Source organism: Xenopus tropicalis, chromosome 1, assembly GCF_000004195.4.
Source record: "Xenopus tropicalis strain Nigerian chromosome 1, UCB_Xtro_10.0, whole genome shotgun sequence".
Lineage (NCBI taxonomy): Eukaryota > Metazoa > Chordata > Amphibia > Anura > Pipidae > Xenopus > Xenopus tropicalis.
Window position 1 is genome coordinate 152,216,802 of NC_030677.2, and position 19,810 is coordinate 152,236,611.

The following is a 19,810-nucleotide window of genomic DNA, read 5'->3' on the forward strand; positions in this document are numbered from 1 at the left end:
GTCTTTCTAAAGGCTGAGTTCTTTCAGTATAACCAGAGAGACTTCTTTTAAAGTCCAATTTATACAGCTCCCCCTCTTTTTTTGATAGATGGGGAAAAGAGGATGAAAGACCAATTTGTGAATTTATGGTTTTGATTTTGTCTGAATAATGAATACTGAAAAATCAGCCCTTAGGTCTATATCTATTTAGATTTTTATGGCTGATAATTTCCTGGGCTAATAGCAGAGCATAAACAAATAGTGACTGTGCTGTGTGTAGAACTAGAAAATCTCTACTCTATGTAAACATTAAGTTTACATTTCATTTTTTGCTAAATAAATATATTTTTCTCTGGAATTGTACTGCTAATTTGTTTTTCCTCCTTCCAGACACAGTGGCCCTCGCACCCCTGGGGAAAATGGCTCTTGTGGGAGCAATGAAGAATTCTCCTGCAACACACCCATCAATGGGCAGAGGAACCACAATACAGGTAATATCAGTAGTAAGGTAGGCTATTCCATTACTGGCTTGGATTTCCAGCATTAGTTCTGGAGGCCAGGGGGAAACACATGGGGGCATATTTGATATTTTCCTTTTTCTTTTGCTGTAGGGTCTAATCACAGGGAGAAAGAGTCCTCTGATGACAGCGTACCATGCTGCCCAGAACCCAGTGAGTGGGAGGGCTTGAGACTTAGAAGAGGGTATTCACGTTGGTTATGGAGGTGCATGGGCTTAATATCAGAACATTACAATGGGTCTGAGGACTGTTTCTTGGTGCCTGCTTAGGCTGGTTTTGAATTCCTGCTTTACTGGAGAGAGTGGCAGTGCATAATGTAGTTGCTAATCTAACATCAAATAGGTTTAGTTTAGGTTTTGAGCTTAGATAGATAGAATTTGATATGGATTTTAATAATGTCTATGTATATATGTATTTGGATAGATTATTTTATTCTGTCATTTTTTTCTGTTTTTCTTCTTATTGGTCACCCACAATGGTCGTATCTTGTGTGCAGCCCTTTCTTTCTTAACTTTCCACTGATATTCCTATGAAGCCACTGACATTTCGACTCATGCATCGCCTTGTAAATCTTATTTTGCTGTATAAGCTGTGTAATTTCTTATAGGGGGTTCACCTATAAGTTAATTTTTAGTATGTTATATAAAGACCAATTCTAATCAACATTTCATTTGGTCTTCATTATTTGCTTTTTATAGTTTTTTTAATTATTTACCTTTTTATAACTCTTTGCAGCTTTCAAATAGGGGTCACCGACCCCAGAGCCAAAACACTATTTCTCTGTGAAGGTACAGTTTAATTGTTATTGTTACATTATATTACTTACAGTATTTTTCTATTCAGTTCCACTCCTATTTATATATCAGTCTTTTATTCAAACCACACCCTGGATTCTAAGGTAATTTGGATCGTAGCAACCAAATTGCTGCTGAAACTCCAAGCTGGAGAGCTGCCTAACAAAAACTGAAATAATTAAAAAACTACAAATAATGAAAAATGAAGACCAATTGCAAATTGTCTCAGAATATTAGTCTCTACATCATACTAGAAATTAACTCAAAGGTGGACAACACCTTTTATAATATATTAATTTATATTCAGAGGAGGCATGTGATGCTAAAATTTTCAATATATAATGTTGATCCAAAAAATATCCCAGTGCATGATGGGGCAGAATACGTTTTAAGCATGGCACTGTTAACCTGCTCTCTTTTCTCTTCTTTTTCCCTCTTTTCCCATTCAATGCTTCTGCCACTATTCACTTTTTGTTTGTCTCATTTCTCTTGCTTTACATCATTTTCTTTTTTTTTTCCACTTTTATTTTTCACCACTCGGTGTCTTCGGTGTTTTTTTTGTGATCCACGACTAATATGACTCTATTTGAACCAAATGAATCTGATCAATCACATTACACTACTTTGTACCGTCACCTTTTGAACTACCCACTCTGTCTTTCTTATTCCCTCTACTTTTTCTCTTTTACTGCCTACACCTCTCTGCGTGGCCTTTGGGCAGTTTTGATGCTGTCTGCTCCCCCCGTAGTGCCTGGTTTCTGCTGCACGGTTGGGGTGGATTGGAAGTCCCTCACCACCCCAGCCTGCCTGCCGCTTACCACAGACTACTTCCCAGATAGGCAAAGTCTACAAAATGATTACACAGAGGGATGCTATGACCTTCTGCCAGAAGCTGACCTTGACAGGTACAAACCCGAAAGAGCAAAAGGGCAATAGTTACATTCATGGTTTAACAGTTGACCATAGTGGAGCAGTTGTAAAATGGTCAGTTTTGTATGTGCTGTACTCTAATTGCACTGATGGATGGTAATAAAGAAGAATAATGTAAATTAACCCAACAAATTGCTCTATTTAATGTTCTCAGGGTTGGACTGAGGTGTGCGGGGCCCACCAGGGCTGCATCCCCATGGGCCCCCCACCCCCCTCAAGGGAGGTCAGCAAGGGAGCGCCAATGCGTCCCAGCAGGGATCAGGTTTGGGTTGGTGGGGCCCGCCAGCTTTTTCCCGCTGTCCCACTGACCCAGTCTGACCCACTGTGTCCCACTGACCAAGGTTTTTAAAGTTGTTTGTGATAATGCTGAATATAGGTATATAGCAACACAAGAGCCATGAATATCATGTTAATTATATCCTTATAAACGGAGCTTAGTAATGTCATTGGTTATAATTGTTGCTTAGTGATGTCATTTCTGTCGCATCACTCATTGAAACTTATTATTATTATTATTATAATAAATAATGTACCCCCTGTTGTAAAATTTGAGGATATTAGAAGTTATCTGGGAGTTCCATGATCTGTATAAAAGCACTTGGCATTTGGCCTCATGCTTTTATATGGTCATGGAACTCCTCTGTGACTTATAATATCCCTTTATTTTAAAACAGGGTGTACATTATTCACTATCTGTTAATTCATGTTTTCACAAATGTACATAAATATTTTCCCAAACAGCATATTAGTGTTTTTGTTTGCTAATATTTAAGGGTTTTTATGGTACAGATTGTTCCTAGAAAGAGAAATTTCACTTTCAGTTTCATATTGCAGACGAGATGAAGAGGGAGCTCAGATGACTGCACAACAAGTTTTTGAAGAGTTTATCTGCCAACGTCTTATGCAAGGTTATCAAATTATTGTTCAGCCAAAACACCCAAAAGCCATCTCCTCTGTTCCTCCTCCACTCAGCAGCAGCCCGCTTTACAGAAGAGGTATTTTTGGCTTTAGATACTTAGCTTAGAAATTATTTATTTTTCACTTTTTTCACATTCTCATACCTACTGTTTAATAGGGCTGGTGTCAAGGAACAGAGCTGAAGAGGAGAACCAGTACTGGCTGAGTATGGGCCGAACCTTCCATAAGGTGACACTAAAGGACAAGATAATAACAGTCACTAGATATCTACCCAAGTAAGAAAAATATCTTTGGGGAGATCTGCTAAAGGGCATGTGATTTGGAATTAATAACATAAGAGCAACACTTGAGTGCAATGAAAAAAAAATAAATAAAAAAATATATATATTATACACAAAAGCCTATAAATTATAGTCTTTTAAACAGTGCTTAGTGATTGTCATCAGGTTTAATCAGTGATTAGTGTTGTAATTTATGTCACACGGCTCACTGAATCTTGTGTATTCTTGTGTAATTAATAATAAACCCCCTTTGTAACATGAGAATATTAGAAGTCACCTTGGAGTTCCATGTCCTGGAAAAGCACAAGGCCTTTTAACCTCATGCTTTTATATAGTCATGGAATGCCTTGTTGACTTATAATATCCTTATATTTTACAAAAGGTGGTGCATTATTTATACACAGATGCATATATGTAGGAGAGAAAATGCTCCAGTGGCCTTAGGATTAAATGGGGAGAACAGAAGATATTGTGTATGAGGTATGTGCAACTGTATATAGAAAGATGAGTGTAAAATGACCTCAAATTATAAAGTACATATTACATGTAATATAAGAAGCATATTGCTAATAATGCGCTCTTCAGCAGCATGCTTTTGTAAATTAATTGATACCTCTGTGAATTGCCATTTCTTCCATTTACTCTTTTACTTGCTAACTAAATTCATGCTGGGTTGTAACTTAGCAGCAGAACAATCATAGGCTTATGGACAGTACAATAATGAGGTTTTAATGAAATAGATGTATCTGCTTTGTTAAAGTTTAGAACATAGCTTTCCAGGGGACCTTAACTGCTTTCACATAAATGTGTTTTTCAGGCAGATGAAAGCTGCAGCAACCACCTTGCTTATCTAACACAATAGTACAGTTTGACTGGCAGATAATTCAGGCCTTCTTTCTAGTTATGGTTGCTAAGCACTGCTCACGGGTTGGCACCAAACAAAAAAAAGACTGAAATGTAAATAAAATTTTTTAGCTCACAACGATAAAGCAAACAACTTGATATATAGATAGCTTTATATATGTGTTTAGAGCTGTCAGAAATACTGAAAAAAAATTACTGAATGGAACACCCTCCCCAACTGCGTCACCTTCTCAGTACTACCCCATTTGTCCCTTTCTTACCCCATTTGTGCTAGAAGCCAGGAGCATGTTGGAACCGATCTGGTTCTGACTTCAACTGTGCAGGCTCCTGGTCAGCAATTGCAGCCAGAGTACTGAGAAAAGGGTGTTAAAGGAACAGTAACACCAAAAAATGAAAGTGTATAAAAGTGACTAAAATATAATGTGCTGCTGCCCTGCACTGGTAAAAGTTGTGTGTTTACTTCAGAAAGTCTACTATAATTTATATAAATAAGCTGCTATGTAGCCATGGAGGCAGCCATTCAAAGGAGAAAAGGCACAGGCACATAGCAGATAACAGATAAAACCCCATTGTATTCTACAGAGCTTATCTGTTATCTGCTATGTAACCTGTGCCTTTTCTCCTTTTTTCCAGCTTGAATGGCTGCCCCCATGGCTACATAGCAGCTTATTATATAAACCATAGTAGTGTTACTGTAGCAAACACACCAGTTTTACCAGTGCAGGGCAACAGTGCATTATATTTTTATTACTTTAAAGCTCTTTCATTTTTTGGCGTTACTGTTCCTTTAAGTGGTCAGAGATAGTGATCATGCTTGATTTTGTTATTGCGTAATCAACAGCAAGGAACAAATTGTGATAACATATGTCATTTCTAATGTCACTAGGTATCCATATGAATCTGCCCAAATCAGCTACATGTACAGTCTGTGCCCATCACACTCTGAGTGTGATTTTGTGTCCAGCTGGGTGGAATTCTCCCATGAGCGACTGGAGGATTATAAATGGAACTATTTGGATCAGTATATATGCTCAGCTGGCTCTGAAGATTTCAGGTAGATCAGTTTTCTTACACAGTGTTATTGGCAAACTGCTTGAGAGGCTCCAAAGCCTGTGGTCATGTAAATAGTGGGGTTGAGATTGGATCTAAGACTACTTTTTGGTTCTGAGAGAAATGGCCACATGTGTAACAACAAACAACCCACTCCCCAATGTAAAGGTCCCCATACAACATAAGATCCAATCGTCTGGTGATGTCGCCAAGCGAGCGGATCTTCTCCCGATATCCCCCACCTAAGGATGGGCAATATCGGAAGAATCCAGGATAATTTGATCGTTTGACCCTGGGGCAAAACGATCGAATTATAATGGCGGGTATAGGAAAAGTCGGTCCGGGGACCGCATCAACAAGCCGTTGCGGTCCCTGATTCGACTAGATTTTCTAACCTGCCCAATTGAGATCTGGCCGATTTCAGGCCAGATATCGATTGGGCAGGCCCGTCGGGAGTGCCCATACACGGGCCGATTAGCTACTATCGGCCCGTGTATGGGGACCTTAAGTCTAAATGTTGATCTGAAGGTGTGAACTACTTTTTAAATACCTAAGGATTATTAACCCTTAATAAGTCATTATTGTAAGCAGTGGAGTAATATGAGGTTGTGACATTTGTACAAGACATTGTATAAGTATTTAGGTACAATGTTATGTTTTGTGTGTTTCTCTGTAGTCTCATCGAATCCCTAAAGTTTTGGCGCACACGTTTCCTTTTGCTCCCTTCTTGTGTGGGACCCACAAAACGCATCACTGAGGGGGAACAACGCTGTGATATATATGGTGAACGCCCTCGATCAGAACAAGAGGAAGCACAGTTGTTAGACGGCTTTTTACGCTTTGTGGAGGGGCTAAACCGAATCCGTCGACGCCACCGTTCTGATCGCATGATCCGGGTACTAGGGACTGTATGCCTTTATACATATTACTTGATAAATATTGTTGGCTTACAGGTTAAGAAATCAGCCTTTGATGTGGGATGCTATACTGCCTGTGGCAGCTCCTTGTGACCCTATACAAGCCTCTTAAAGCTACTTCAATGGGGTGGTTCACCTGTAATTTAACTTTTAGTATGTTATAGAAATGCCTATTCTTAGCAACTTTGCAATAGTTCTTCTTTATTTCTTATAGTTTTATACTTATTTGTCTTCAAGCTTTAAAGTTTTACTGAACCCAACAGCCAAAAAGTTATCAGTGAGGCTGCAGTTTTATTGTTATTGTTACTTTTTTATTACTTATCTTTCTATTCAGGCCTTCTCCTATTCATTTCCAAGTCTTTCAATCACACCATAGCCTGGTTGCTAGGCAAACTGTACTATGACATACAGATAGATGCTTAAATTCCAGCTGGAGAGCTGATGAACAGAATGCTAAATAATTAAAAAAAAACACACACTGTCTACATCAAATAAAAAGTTAACTTGAACATGAACCTGTTGGCCTAAAGGTAATCAGCATTTAAAATGGAATCTTTTGAAAGAGACTGTGATTTTATTACCTGTGGCAACTCCTTGTGACCCTAGGCAATTCACTTGAAGAAGCAGTAACTAAATATAAAGTTAAAACTCCATTCTATCATGTTCCACTATTATCCCTACCTTCCAGTATTATCCCTACCTTCCTGCTGTCTCAGATAGGGTGAGATGCATTCTGTAAGATTCTGCATCTGCGCTTCACACCAGCCTTAGTAGCTGGCTTCCAGTTCTAGCTGAAGTCGGCTAGGAGTTAATATGGACCAAGCACGCAGGCAAACATCTGGCAGAGTGACTGTCACCCAACTCCCTATCTGAGACAGCAGGTCTTTTGCATAAAGCACTAAAAATAATTAACATTGTCCAGGGTATTATTGGAGAGAGAGAGAATGGATTTTCAGCATAATCATTTTTAGTGTTAAAACTGCCTTTTCTCAAAAGCAAATTCAGTAGTGGAGGTAAGGCAAAATATTCAGCACTGCAATGGGATAACTTTTTTCCAGAAATAATAGAGAAGCCTGTGAAAAATCCTGGCTTCAGCTTCAAACCCAGTGGGTGAGCTGTAGCCTATAGGATAAACCAATGTTAATGGGATTTTTTTATGAGTTTGGAATTCATTCCCAGAATTCCTTTTGTTTGCTTTTGTCTGAATGAGGCAGTCTCCTCAACCTTATTTATTTGTTTATAAGAAGGCTAACACTAATTCACTAGCTCCTGCTGATATGTGAGAATATTACTGCTTCCCTCATCATTGTTTGCTAGAAATAATGTGATGTACAGCAATCAGTATGAAGATTTCATTTATTTGTTGTCTGTATTTCTGTTCTATTAAGTTCTTGCTAATTTACACAAGAGTTTAGCAGACAATGAGTAAAGGGAAGTTAAAATGTATAAACTTTATTTTACTTAGAAAGGAGCAGGTATGAAGGGCCTGCAATTGCCTTCTCATCCGCCAGAACCTCCAGGTCCACCTATAGGGAAGAAAGGAACATCAGCACTATCAGCATTGCTTGAGATGGAAGCTAATCAAAAGTAAGATTCATTTGCATGTTTTATAGTTGAGAGAAAATGGCCATAGTCAGCTGTAGAGTCCCCTTATGGTTAATTTTTTGCTGAGAATGGCTCTTAACCTTTAAGCTGGGCATACACTGGTTTTTCATATAAGGCTGATGACACACAGGGCTGATATCAGCAAAGAAACACAAACATTCGCATTTCAGAGCCAATCTTGGCTTCATATCCAACCCTGCATAGTAGTAAGTAGTAAAGCTTTGTCATCCCAACAGTATACTTACAAGTATACATAACTATAATAATAATAATAAAAAAAATAGAATAAAGAATATACAGTATAATGATAATATAATATACAGTATAATGTGAAATGGTATACATAGTGGAGAATAGTGCAACACAGAACTGTGCAACACAAAATCAGTGCAGTGGTGGAATGGCTAGATGAACAGTGCAATACAAGAATAGTGCAATATTACAAATATTCCTTCCTTCCTTTTTTTCTTTCTTTCTTTTTCAATTGTGCAATACAATAAATGTGTATTATGCAAGTTTGTGCAAAAAAAAAAAAAAAAAAAAAAGGTGTGGATTAGAGAGACCAGTGTGGATGGGGGCAGCATAGTGTTCAGGAGCCAGACTGCTTGGGGAAAGAAACTATTACATAATCTCACAGACTTGCTCCTGATGCTGCATGATACTGCATCCACATGGATGCATGACTTAGTTACGTATTACCCTGTTCCACCACCACTTATATATGGAAATAATACATTGAAACAGAAAATGGTTAGAGAGAACTTAAAGGAACAGTAACACCAAAAAATGAAAGAGCTTTAAAGTAATAAAAATATAATGCACTGTTGCCCTGCACTGGTAAAACTGGTGTGTTTGCTACAGTAACACTACTATAATTTATATAATAAGCTACTGTGTAGCCATGGGGGCAGCCATTCAAGCTGGAAAAAAGGAGAAAAGGCACAGGTTACATAGCAGATAACAGATAAGCTCTGTAGAATACAATAGTGTTTTATCTGTTATCTGCTATATGCCTGTGCCTTTTCTTCTTTGAATGGCTGCCTCCATGGCTACATAGCAGCTTATTTATATAAATTATAGTAGACTGTCTGAAGTAAACACACAACTTTTACCAGTGCAGGGCAGCAGCACATTATATTTTAGTTACTTTTATACACTTTCATTTTTTGGTGTTACTGTTCCTTTAATACTTCTCTGTGCTGTGCCTGCACTTAAAGCAAATAAAATATTGTAGTCCCTGCCAATGTTCCCTCTTAAGTTCTTTGCTTTGATACATGATGCACACACATTTTGAGACCTGTGCACAATAAATTGTGGTGTGCACAAAGAATTTTTTGTGAAAACACATGATTTTGTACTGTGCACAATGAGGGAATATTGGTCCCTGTCTCAATTATACACAAAACACTTTGGCTTTTGGGTAAAAGAAAGTTTGTAGATTCACCACTCCTCTGTTCTCTTTTAGTACCTGACAATAGTGTATCACAACTAAGGATGTATCTCACTATGCCTTTCACATTGTAGGAGCCTGGGGGAGCAGCAAGCCCTTGTACATGCTGCAAAATTGTCATCTCAGGTCTCAGACCCTGCGGTAACTCCCACTTATGTGGACAGTCCTCGTAAGGTAGGCTTTTGCTAGAAGACGTGTCATTTAACCTTAATTTTAATTGTGAGGCTATATAAAGATACATGTATTCCCCTGCCACTGCTTGGTGATTTTTGGGCAGTCTGCTTTCCTGAACTATTCATGTCCTGTGATCCCATGATAATCTTTCCTGTCTGTCTTCTCCTCTCTTCACAATCTTGTCTTCGCTTTTGCTTCCTCCAACCCCAGGATGGGGCCTTCTTTGTGGAGTTTGTACGCAGTCCACGCACAGCGCCTTCCTTCACTCCTCAGGTCAGTTCCATTTGATACTTGCTTTGGGCCTCAAAATTACATCTGCATACAGCCTTGTACTTTGTGTGTGTTACAAATATATGTGTGTGCGTGTTCAAAGAGTTTGTGCTGAGGGTGCACAGCCAAAGCTTTAATTTATAGAAGATAAAGGACCGGCGCTCCATGTATCTTAAATAATAATTGTGCTTTTATTCCACCATTGTGCTAAAAATTAAAAGGTTTCGGTCCCACTAGGGGACCTTTATCAAGGATATATATATATAAAGAGTAAAAAAGTACTGCACTCACAGGAACTTCTCAAAATGTGTTTTACCTACAGTTTGTGCGGTACTTTTTCTCTTTAGAATTTTTTTTTTCCTGCACCCAGGACAGTTGGCCCTACAGTTAAGGGTAGTACTCCTTTTTATTCTCTTATATATAAATAATCAGTTATTATTTATTATTATGTCCTTGTTGCAGCTGTGAGTAAACTGCATGGGCCTGATATAAACATCAAACATTTCATAGGATGGAATGTGTTATTTCTTTCTAAGTATAGCATGCTAACCCAAGAAAGTCCTACAACCAATGAAGCAAAAATAACCATGGCCAGATTGTCTGTATTTTAAATGTCTTCAGAAGTTTGCTGCAAGTAGTTTGTGAAACTTTATGCTATTAAATGTTTTTGCTTACCAGGCAATTGTTTTATACTTCTGCAGATCTCCATTGACCAAGGAACTTCTTTAGTGACTGATGGAAATAATGCCATGCCTAACCCTACCCCTTCTGAAAGAATACAGAGTCAGGGTGCAACCTCTGTAGATCAGCCCCCCACTTCAACTGAATGCAGGTGCAGAACTTCACTTATTTATGTTTTTATCCTGTGGCTTTATGAGGACACTTTTGGCATGCAAAATATAGCCAAACACTGACTGTTTACTGCTTCTGCCACAACTAGTTTAAATTCTATTATTACAGTTATTTTAAACATTTCTCGTTTGTAGTGCACAGCAGATATCTGTGGGTCCAAGTGTATTACCAACCACTGCCAGTCTGAGTGAGATTCTGGAGGCTATGAAACATCCAACGTATGTAACATATAGATTGGGAAGGGAACTATTATTTCATAAGTACTGTTAGAGCAAAGCTTCATTGGAGATCTACAGATCACATCCTACAAGTTGGATGTGGTCGCATGGGTCAAAAAATAATTGGACAAACTGAAAAATCTGATGTGTAAACTACATGGAAAATTTGCCATCTGACACAACATGCATTTAAGAAGGGAGCACTGCATGCTGTAAAACATACCATCTGACTTTATCTGACCCATTTTACAGTACAGCAGTATAGATAGTTGAATCCTGATACCTCAAAAAATGTTTAGGGGTGGTAATATCTTGATATCTCAAAGGAGTTCTAGAGTACTGTTCTTTGGGGTAATATATCTTCATTAAAAGTGATTGCAGACCTGAGTTATGTTGTTTTGTTTTTGTTTAGTACAGGCATCCCTCTCCTGTCAGAGCAGAAGTGCCTTCCTCCTGGTTGCTTTATCAGTGCTGAGGCTGTGCATTGGCTGGTCAATAATATTAGCTGGGTGCAAAGTCAGGTTATGGCCATGGATATCATGCAGGTAAGCAGCACTTTTACAGTTTTCATGAACAATATGCAGGTGCAAAGTACTCAATCTTCATTCACACCACTGAACTCTTTGTGTATTGCAGAAGATGCTTGAAGAGCAGTATATCACACATGCTTCAGGAGAGACATTTAGAACTTTCATCTATGGCTTTTACTTGTACAAGATCCCAGCTGACAAGGAGCCTGACAGAGGTGTGATCATTTGTCTGAGTGGGCTCTCTGATTATTTTTTTTTTTTTTGTTATTAGTTATAAAGCACCAACATTTTTCACAGAAATGTGAAAAAAGGCTTTAATTCTCTTTAACAGAAAGTAAAGGGCAGAGCTTATTGTGTGCACTGACATGAAACATATGGGATCTACTAAGTTGTAAATTGCTTGATTTTACAGCAATTAAACAGCATTTCTGTCCTATCTGATAAGGCTAATGTCCATGAAGAGATAATTCACCTACAATAGATCTCTGCTATCGTGGGTGACTAATCTCCTTCTTAGAGCACAGTAAGCTCTGCGAATTACAAACTCCTGGCTAATATTCCTTGTATTTTTCATTTGCTTGCAGCATCAAACCTGGTACAGCCATGCGTGTGGCATTCCACAGCCATGGAGGATTTCACAGCCTTCCAACGGAAGTGGTTTGAGGTTGCATTGGTGGAGGAAGAGCTACTGCACTCCGAGATCCCACCTTTTCTTTTGCCGTGGTTACCTAGTCGCCCCGCATCTTATGCAAGTAGGCACAGCTCCTTTAGCCGCAGCTTCGGAGGAAGGAGCCAGGCCGCTGCTCTGCTAGGTAGCTGCCCGCAGAGGGCAGGGGAGCTGATGGAGAAGCAGCCCCAAGAGTATGATCTCCCGTGGACCATGCATGGCCATCCTGTCACATATACACAATGAAAGCTATCACATGAGTTGCTTTCATGATCATATCACAAAGAATACATTTGAAAACTGCTTTAAAATGAGCTGGGCATCTTATAGTCACAGACCTAGTTTTGAATATTATCTATATTTAATCCATTTTCTGTAAATTTCTGAGAGAAACTGTATGTTCTTGGTCAATAAGCCACTTATAATTCTCATGGTGTGACTAGTATAAACAAGTTAACTAGATCTAACATACAGAATGGTAAGGATGTGTATTAAGGCGTGCTCTAGCTCTTTTGTTTCAAGTTGCTTCTTAAGATTTTTGGCCTGTGTACCTCAGAAATGTTACTGCTAGTCTTACCACATATTGGTGATCTTTTAATATGGCTGATTTTCTTCTCTTATCATTCCATTCAACTACCCCACAAAGGTCTTCAATCACATTGCGTCCATGTGACATCATTGGTTCCTCTCTTGGCTCTGACTGGCTGCAATCCGTCTTCATCAGCTCCTCCCCTGCTGGCTGTCATGTAACTTGCATGCAAGTCTTTGTCCAGAACCATGGAACAGGTTCTGTGACAGACTTCCTTTACACATACCCCTGTTTGGATCCTTGGTCATAGTCTTTGGATACAATTAATTTAAAATAATAGGACTACATTCTGGTTCATCATTATTCCTGTATCTGGAATGCCTTATTGGTCCATCCCCTGTATTTCAGTTCAGTCCTAGATGCCTTACTTTTCATTTGCATGTTTGGCAATATTGCATGCTCTTGCTATCACTTTTTCTTTGTATGTGACCTGTCTACTATAGTCCTTTATAATGCCGTTGATCAATTTTACAGTGATTGGAATCTTCCACAAAAAAAGGTTAGGCATAATTAACTTGTTCAACTGCACGTTTTATTTCCTAGGTTGTATCTCAAACATAAAATCTTAAGCTAATGTTAAAGCCTTAACAAACAAGGCTTGTGTTTTATTTGTAGAAAAAAAACATCAAATTCTGCTGCACACTGTACATACATATGAATAGTAAACAAATGAAATACACATAAGGCAAGAGGCGGTTATGAGTGCTTACATTCCCAGCATTTCCCTTACTAGAGCTCAATAAATGTATTCTGCACTGACTAGTTGTTAAGTGTGACCTAACAGGTTATTTGTTGGAAGTTGGAACCAATGACTGTTGGTTTTGCTTAAAGGAAATTACATAGTTAAAAGATCTTCTGTAGGCTATTGTGGGGCTGTTGGATACACCATCAGTTAAAGCAGAAGGAAAGTCATTTTAGCATTTTACTGCCAATAGATTTACCACATTAGTGCCACCTAGAATGCTATATTTATTCTGCAGAAAGCTTTATCATACCTGAGTAAAGAGCCCTAGAAGTTCCCTCTGTTTAAGATTGCAGCTGCCATTTTAGCTTGGTCTTCATAGCTCCCTGCTGCAGCTCTAGAGGCTAGTAGCTCAGATTACACATTCCTAAGGGAGGAGGGAGTGAGTTTTAAGAATTTTTAATGGGGGGGGGGGGAGCAGGAGAGAGGAGAGAGCTGGGCAGACTCTGGCCTCTGGAATGAAGTATTTTTATGTGGGAGGAAGTCATATACCCAAAGAACATGTTTACAAAAAAGGAGACAAGAAATCCTGTGTTTCATTTGATAGAGGACTCAGTGCAGCTTTTCTGTAAGTGCTTATGCCAGTATTTACAAAGACTTATCTGATAATACTTACTTAGTCTTAGTTTTTACCTTTCCTTCTCCTTTAAAAGACAAGGTTGATTACATGAATATTATTGTACCTGAATTTTCTAAGATACACGTTGCTTAAATATATCCTCCAGGCTACCATATGTGTGGGGCTGAAATTTAGCAGGAAATAATCCAACAGCGTTTTTCTGCTAGCTGGGCTACGACAAATGGAACAGTTCCAATGTCGCTCCTCTTCCCAGGAAAAACAATACTGGGAATGAAGATAGGTCTCTTCCCATTAACTACTGTTTGAAACACTGCAAATAGGAAAAGGGCCTTAATTCGTTTATAAATAATAAATACACTGTTAAGTTAATTAAGGCTAACCTTTTTATGTGAAATAGTCTTGCCTTGTGATATTTTTTCCTGTTTACTTCTTTTTTTTTTTTTTTATATATATGATGAATGTCATATTGTTGATCTGACTTGTTTCTCTGTCTCTCTCTCTCCTTTCCCACAAAAAAGCTGCTACAGTGCCAGAGCAGAGAACGGTCACTTTAGATGTGGATGTTAATAACCGCACTGACCGGCTAGAATGGTGCAGCAGCTACTATCACGGAAACTTCTCCTTGACTGCTGCTTTTGAGATCAAACTGCACTGGATGGCAGCAACTGCAGCAATGCTATTTGAGATGGTGGGAGTTTTCTTGTACCATTTGCCACATCCATTTTAAATAATATCCCTATTCTAAAAACTGAATCAGGGTTCCCCGAACTTAGTACTTTCTCCATATCACTCTTCATTTTTTCTGCCTGTTAAACTGTTAAAATTTGCTTCTGCAGGTTCAAGGATGGCACAGAAAAGCTCCGTCCTGCGGTTTCCTCCTAGTACCTGTTGTAGAAGGCCCTTTTTCTCTCCCTAGTTACTTGTATGGGGATCCTTTGCGTGCTCAGCTTTTTATTCCACTTAATATCAGCTGCTTAGTAAAAGCTGAGAATGACCATCTTTTTGAAGGTATGTGTCTTGGTACAGGGCAGGACCAGAGGTGACATAACTGTAGCAACTAATACAAATATGTGAACTTGATTAGGAATAGTAAATATCTTTTTTTTTTTTCTTTGTTATTGAGACAGACAGATATTCTGTGTTTATTTTACTCATACATTTCAGGTTTTGAACCAGAAACTTACTGGGAACGAATGTACTTGCTACAGGAAGTAATAGCTTATAGGTAATGTTATTTTCCTATTTTTAGTTTGTCCTGTATTTGTCTGTTCTTTACCATTCTTCCTACATAGCCATTACTTTTTGCCCTCTATCCATACAGATTTGGCTTTATTCAGGACAAATATTCAGCATCTGCATTTAACTTCCCATCAGAGAATAAACCACAATATATACATGTGACAGGTGAGCAAAAAATAGATACTGTTCTGTTAGTTCAGTCCATTTCTCCCAACTCTTATATCCTCCATATGTCATGTGTATTTTGTTTGTTTCCTTGGATTACATTTTTACATTCAACATACAAATAAGCTTGCATGGCTCTGAAGGTGAAGGAAAAAGAAAAGGGACTGCGGCTGTAGGAAATAAAATAGAATTATATGGCTTATTTTATAGTGGTAGGTGCAGGGCAGGGTGCAAAAATGGATCAGAAAAATAAATTCCCATTCATGCTTTTCCCTATACTAGTGCTGAAAGCCTGTATACCAGTTGTGCCTACTTTGAAGCATAAGGCACAGAGTGTCTTGTACTTTGAACCTGTAAATGCCCATATAGGTTCTCTAAATTGCAAAATATTAAATAGTGCAAACAGCTGTTGTGTTTCTGCTAGCTCTAGAATGCCCATATCAATGCTAGCACAGTTTGCAACAGGATAAGCACATTGTGCCAAGTAGTGGCAAGTGCAAATTTTTATACAGACCATAGAACTCCAATGCAACTTCTAATATACTCATTTTACAACAGGGAGTACATTATTTGTATTACACAAGTTTAGTCAGTCTGTTTGTGACAGAAAGCACATCACTAAGCCCAGAGTATGACCGATGACATCAATAAGCACTGTTTATAAGGATATCATTTTTAGGGTATTCATGACTCTTGTGTATTATTCATGATTCTTGTGCATTATGTTTTTCCTTAAGCAGCCTTCTTTCTGTCTTTAGGTACTGTATTCTTACAGCTGCCTTACTCAAAGCGGAAAGGACAGCAGAGACGTAGGAGGAATTCGACCAGCTCTTCTACTCAGAACCTTTTTGGAGAAGAACGCATAGGGTATAATTGGGCCTACAATACCATGCTGACTAAAACGTGGCGCTCCATTGGTACAGGAGATGAGAGGTTTGCTGACCGACTGCTTAAAGACTTTACTGACTTCTGTGCCAACAGAGATAACAGGTTAGGCACATTCTGGGCAAACTGCTTGGAGAAAATGAACACAAGTGCGCCTTAGATATGCCTGCAGTATCTACGCTGAACAGGAGGATTGCAAGGAGATTGCAACCAAAGTCAAGACAACAGTGTCTATGGTGCATAGACAGTCTCTCCTCCAAGAGGAGCATACTCTGTGCCTTTTCCATTCGTTGCTAACGTGTGTAGAAGTAGTTCTTGCGTTGACCAACCTAAGTTGTAAAATATCATATTCACTATGATAGTGGTTCAAGCTTATTGGACATTCTTTACAAAGACCAGTTCACTTAGGATTGTCTTGAAAATGTAAAGCGTAAAAGCAGTGTTGCACTTTAAAAATAGCTGACACTGGATTATGGCTCATGAAAGGGCAGTGCTGAAGCTGTGCCCTGGCTAAATCCTTGTAGTTTCCCCACAGAGTAGTGCTGGTCGATTTGTATATATACTGGTCTCTCTCCATGTTAATGGGAGAATAACTTATGTTCTCAGTTAACCATGAAGGCTGTGCCTCTGCCCTTGGGGGCCTTGGCTTAAAGTGAAGGATACATGCCATACTGATGCAGTTGCACAGTGCCCAGACAGCAGGCTGCCAAACAGATCAGTGGCTGCTTCTAGAGAAGTGTTTGGCATGCTATGATGTAACATCTATACAGGTACATTGCTGCTTCTGAAACAAAATGTATAGCAGATTTACCAGCTCTGCATAAAGCTTATGGCAGGTGTGGAAATTCATCACACAGTGCTTGAAGAGAAACTGTTGCCATAGGCCCGTATGCTTAGGGACGGGATTTGGAGGTATTTTATGGCAATAACCTTGGAAGTGCGCATTGTTATTCCAGAAAGCTGACAAGAATGTACCTGAGATTCCTTGTGTGAAATACTGATGTAGAACGCTGCATAATAAAGCTGGGCTTTGTAACGGGACTGAAGTTTGTGCGTTACTAAAGAGGGAAGGGGCGCTGTCCTATAAGGACTTGCATTCAGTGACAGCAGCAATTTGTAGCGCTCTCCATTCCCAGCCCCCTCCTACCCCAGGGCCCCCACTTCTTGCAGTGCAATGCAGCACTTCCACTACGCATGCTCTTAGTAGTCTCTATAAATAGATCATGACGTCACCTAGAAATGTTCCGTAAGGCTCCGCCTTTGCCCCGCCCCTCGGTAGTGCGTCCTGGGCTGAAGTGCTGCTAGTAGCAGAACCTGGTCCAGCGCGCTGACAGTGTTCGGGAGCTAGGGTGGTACTGGTACCGGATCCACAGCACAGACCGGCGTCTGATCTAGCCCGCCTGCTGAAAGGATGGCTGATCGGGAGCAGCTGCTGCAGAGAGCCCGCTTAGCGGAGCAGGCGGAAAGATATGAGGACATGGCGGCAGCAATGAAATCGGTAAGTATGTCTTTATAGCCTATATGTGTATATCCTTGTACTAAACAATTAGTATGCCTGTGCAATGAATGGATTTGCCATAGAAACTGCACCTATACACATGAATATCTGTATTTATTGCAATATATGTGCATTGGTAAGCGGATCTGCATGTAGTATGTGGGCGGGGTGGGGCAGCAGTGTATGGGTGCCGGAGAGTGCACCATTGGCACATGCAGCCTTTCTGCTCACAGTAACAGAGGCAACTTCTACCAGTGACACTGTACCACCACTAGCTGGTTCATTCTGTCGCATTTCATTTTTAATTATGACCTAATGGCAGCTTAATCACAGATTAAAACTGGGTGTGATCTCCGTTAGTGAATCACACCTTGGGGTGTATAGAAGTGAGGCACAGATTACAGATCCACAAACAGTGCATTGTATGTGACCAAGAACACAAAGTAGTAGCCACGAAGGCCACTGAGGTCTCCTGTGTATTGCAGGCTACAGCTCCCCATAGAGATTATTATCACTTTCTGATATTATGTGGGCATGTGTTCTGATTGGCATCTTATCCCTGTTTTCTGTAGGTCACAGAACTGAACGAGCCTTTGTCTAACGAGGATCGGAACTTGCTGTCTGTAGCCTACAAAAACGTGGTCGGGGCACGCCGCTCCTCATGGCGTGTGATAAGCAGCATTGAGCAGAAGACACTAGCAGATGGCAATGAAAAGAAACTGGAAAAGGTGAAAGCCTACCGAGAGAAGATCGAGGCAGAGCTGGAGGCGGTATGTAGTGAAGTGCTGTCACTTCTAGACAAGTTTCTCATCAAGAACTGCAACGACTTCCAGTACGAGAGCAAAGTATTCTATCTAAAGATGAAGGGCGATTACTATCGCTACCTGTCAGAGGTGGGCTCAGGAGAGAGAAAGCGAAGTGTGACCGAAGCATCCGAAGCCGCGTACAAGGAGGCCTTTGAAATCAGCAAAGAACACATGCAGCCGACCCACCCCATCCGACTGGGCCTGGCCCTTAACTTCTCTGTCTTCTATTATGAGATACAGGGTAACCCCGAGCAGGCTTGTCTCCTTGCCAAGCAGGCCTTCGATGATGCCATTGCTGAGCTAGATACGCTAAATGAAGATTCCTATAAGGACTCCACCCTCATTATGCAGCTGCTGCGTGACAACCTGACCCTGTGGACAAGTGACCAGCAAGATGAAGAGACTGGAGAAGGGAACAACTAAAGAGGGCCCTGCGTTTTGCTGCTGCCCATTAATGACCCGCTCCCCAACACCACTTGCCACCCACACTTCCAACCCTTAACCCCAAACATGTCCTGTGCTTATCATATCCGTATCATTGGCACAACTGCTCATACTGCTGCCTGCCTGGGGAGAACGGGTTCTTGCGGAGTCCTCTTGGGCATTGCTGGATTGCGTTGGCACATCAGCTGTTTCTTAGGTTTCCCTCGCCTTGAGCGGGGTTGAAGAGAAGCTGCGGTTTAAGAAAGGCGCCCAAACTCTCCTAGTTGATAGGGCAAGTACGGGCTGGAATGAAGCAAAGTGGTCCTGTTTTATTCCGTTAAGATACTCTGGTTTAGTTTTAATTTGTGCAGCATTCCTTGTGCATGTAATATTGCCCTGGTCCCCTTCTGGTGAGGTGCCGCCACAGCTAAGACTGTGATTGGCCAGTGCTCAGAGGGATAGGGAGCCACATCCTTTTTTTTTTTTTTTTTTTTAGCTTACAATAGACGTTTTACATGTGAGCTTTGTGAGGTTTCTCAGTGCCCTTTTAACTTATGGCGTGTTTATAATTCTGCATCTCCTGTGGGTTTGGATGCTCTTTTTTTCATTTTGTTTTATTTTATTTTTTTATTATTTTTCTGCTACTTTTGAGGGCCTCATTATTTGATTGTTAGTTGTGTGCTGGTCAGTCCTTGTATGGTCTGGCTACACCTGCACAGTGTGTACTCGCCTGTTACAATGGATGCTGATATAATGCCAGACACCCAATTTAAATGTCTTGGGATTACTTGGATGAAATAAATGCTGCTTTGAGGATATAAAATCTACACTGGCCTCTTGTGTCTTTCCTAGATTGGGCTTGACAT

General features: G+C 40.0%; 2 protein-coding genes across 13 annotated transcripts in view; both read left to right on the forward strand.

The window, feature by feature from the left end:
* The window catches only part of depdc5 (DEP domain containing 5), a 38,280-nt gene extending 21,022 nt beyond the window's left edge, over window positions 1-17,258 (forward strand). For 6 of the 12 annotated variants that reach the window (XM_004910591.4, XM_031892165.1, XM_031892183.1 and 3 more), the window contains 20 exons: window positions 370-470; window positions 591-650; window positions 2,013-2,196; window positions 3,056-3,216; window positions 3,297-3,414; window positions 5,171-5,338; window positions 6,011-6,230; window positions 7,717-7,838; window positions 9,381-9,480; window positions 9,691-9,753; window positions 10,452-10,582; window positions 10,737-10,820; window positions 11,233-11,365; window positions 11,457-11,565; window positions 11,935-12,162; window positions 14,447-14,616; window positions 14,765-14,936; window positions 15,093-15,153; window positions 15,250-15,332; window positions 16,091-17,258. In XM_004910591.4, coding sequence (XP_004910648.1) covers window positions 370-470; window positions 591-650; window positions 2,013-2,196; window positions 3,056-3,216; window positions 3,297-3,414; window positions 5,171-5,338; window positions 6,011-6,230; window positions 7,717-7,838; window positions 9,381-9,480; window positions 9,691-9,753; window positions 10,452-10,582; window positions 10,737-10,820; window positions 11,233-11,365; window positions 11,457-11,565; window positions 11,935-12,162; window positions 14,447-14,616; window positions 14,765-14,936; window positions 15,093-15,153; window positions 15,250-15,332; window positions 16,091-16,377 — 2,755 coding nt within the window. In that variant the 3' untranslated portion in view covers window positions 16,378-17,258. Of the gene's footprint in view, window positions 1-369; window positions 471-590; window positions 651-2,012; window positions 2,197-3,055; window positions 3,217-3,296; window positions 3,415-5,170; window positions 5,339-6,010; window positions 6,231-7,716; window positions 7,839-9,380; window positions 9,481-9,690; window positions 9,754-10,451; window positions 10,583-10,736; window positions 10,821-11,232; window positions 11,366-11,456; window positions 11,566-11,934; window positions 12,163-14,446; window positions 14,617-14,764; window positions 14,937-15,092; window positions 15,154-15,249; window positions 15,333-16,090 lie in introns of those variants that run through there. The other 6 variants (XM_031892156.1, XM_002931918.5, XM_031892162.1 and 3 more) reach the window with 6 other exon arrangements.
* Window positions 17,259-17,496: 238 nt separating this feature from the next.
* On the forward strand, window positions 17,497-19,762 carry ywhah (tyrosine 3-monooxygenase/tryptophan 5-monooxygenase activation protein eta). The gene is given in 2 exon segments (NM_001016868.2): window positions 17,497-17,715; window positions 18,288-19,762. Coding segments are annotated over 2 exon segments (744 nt in total). The 5' UTR covers window positions 17,497-17,628; the 3' UTR covers window positions 18,945-19,762.
* The last annotated feature ends 48 nt before the right edge of the window (window positions 19,763-19,810 follow it).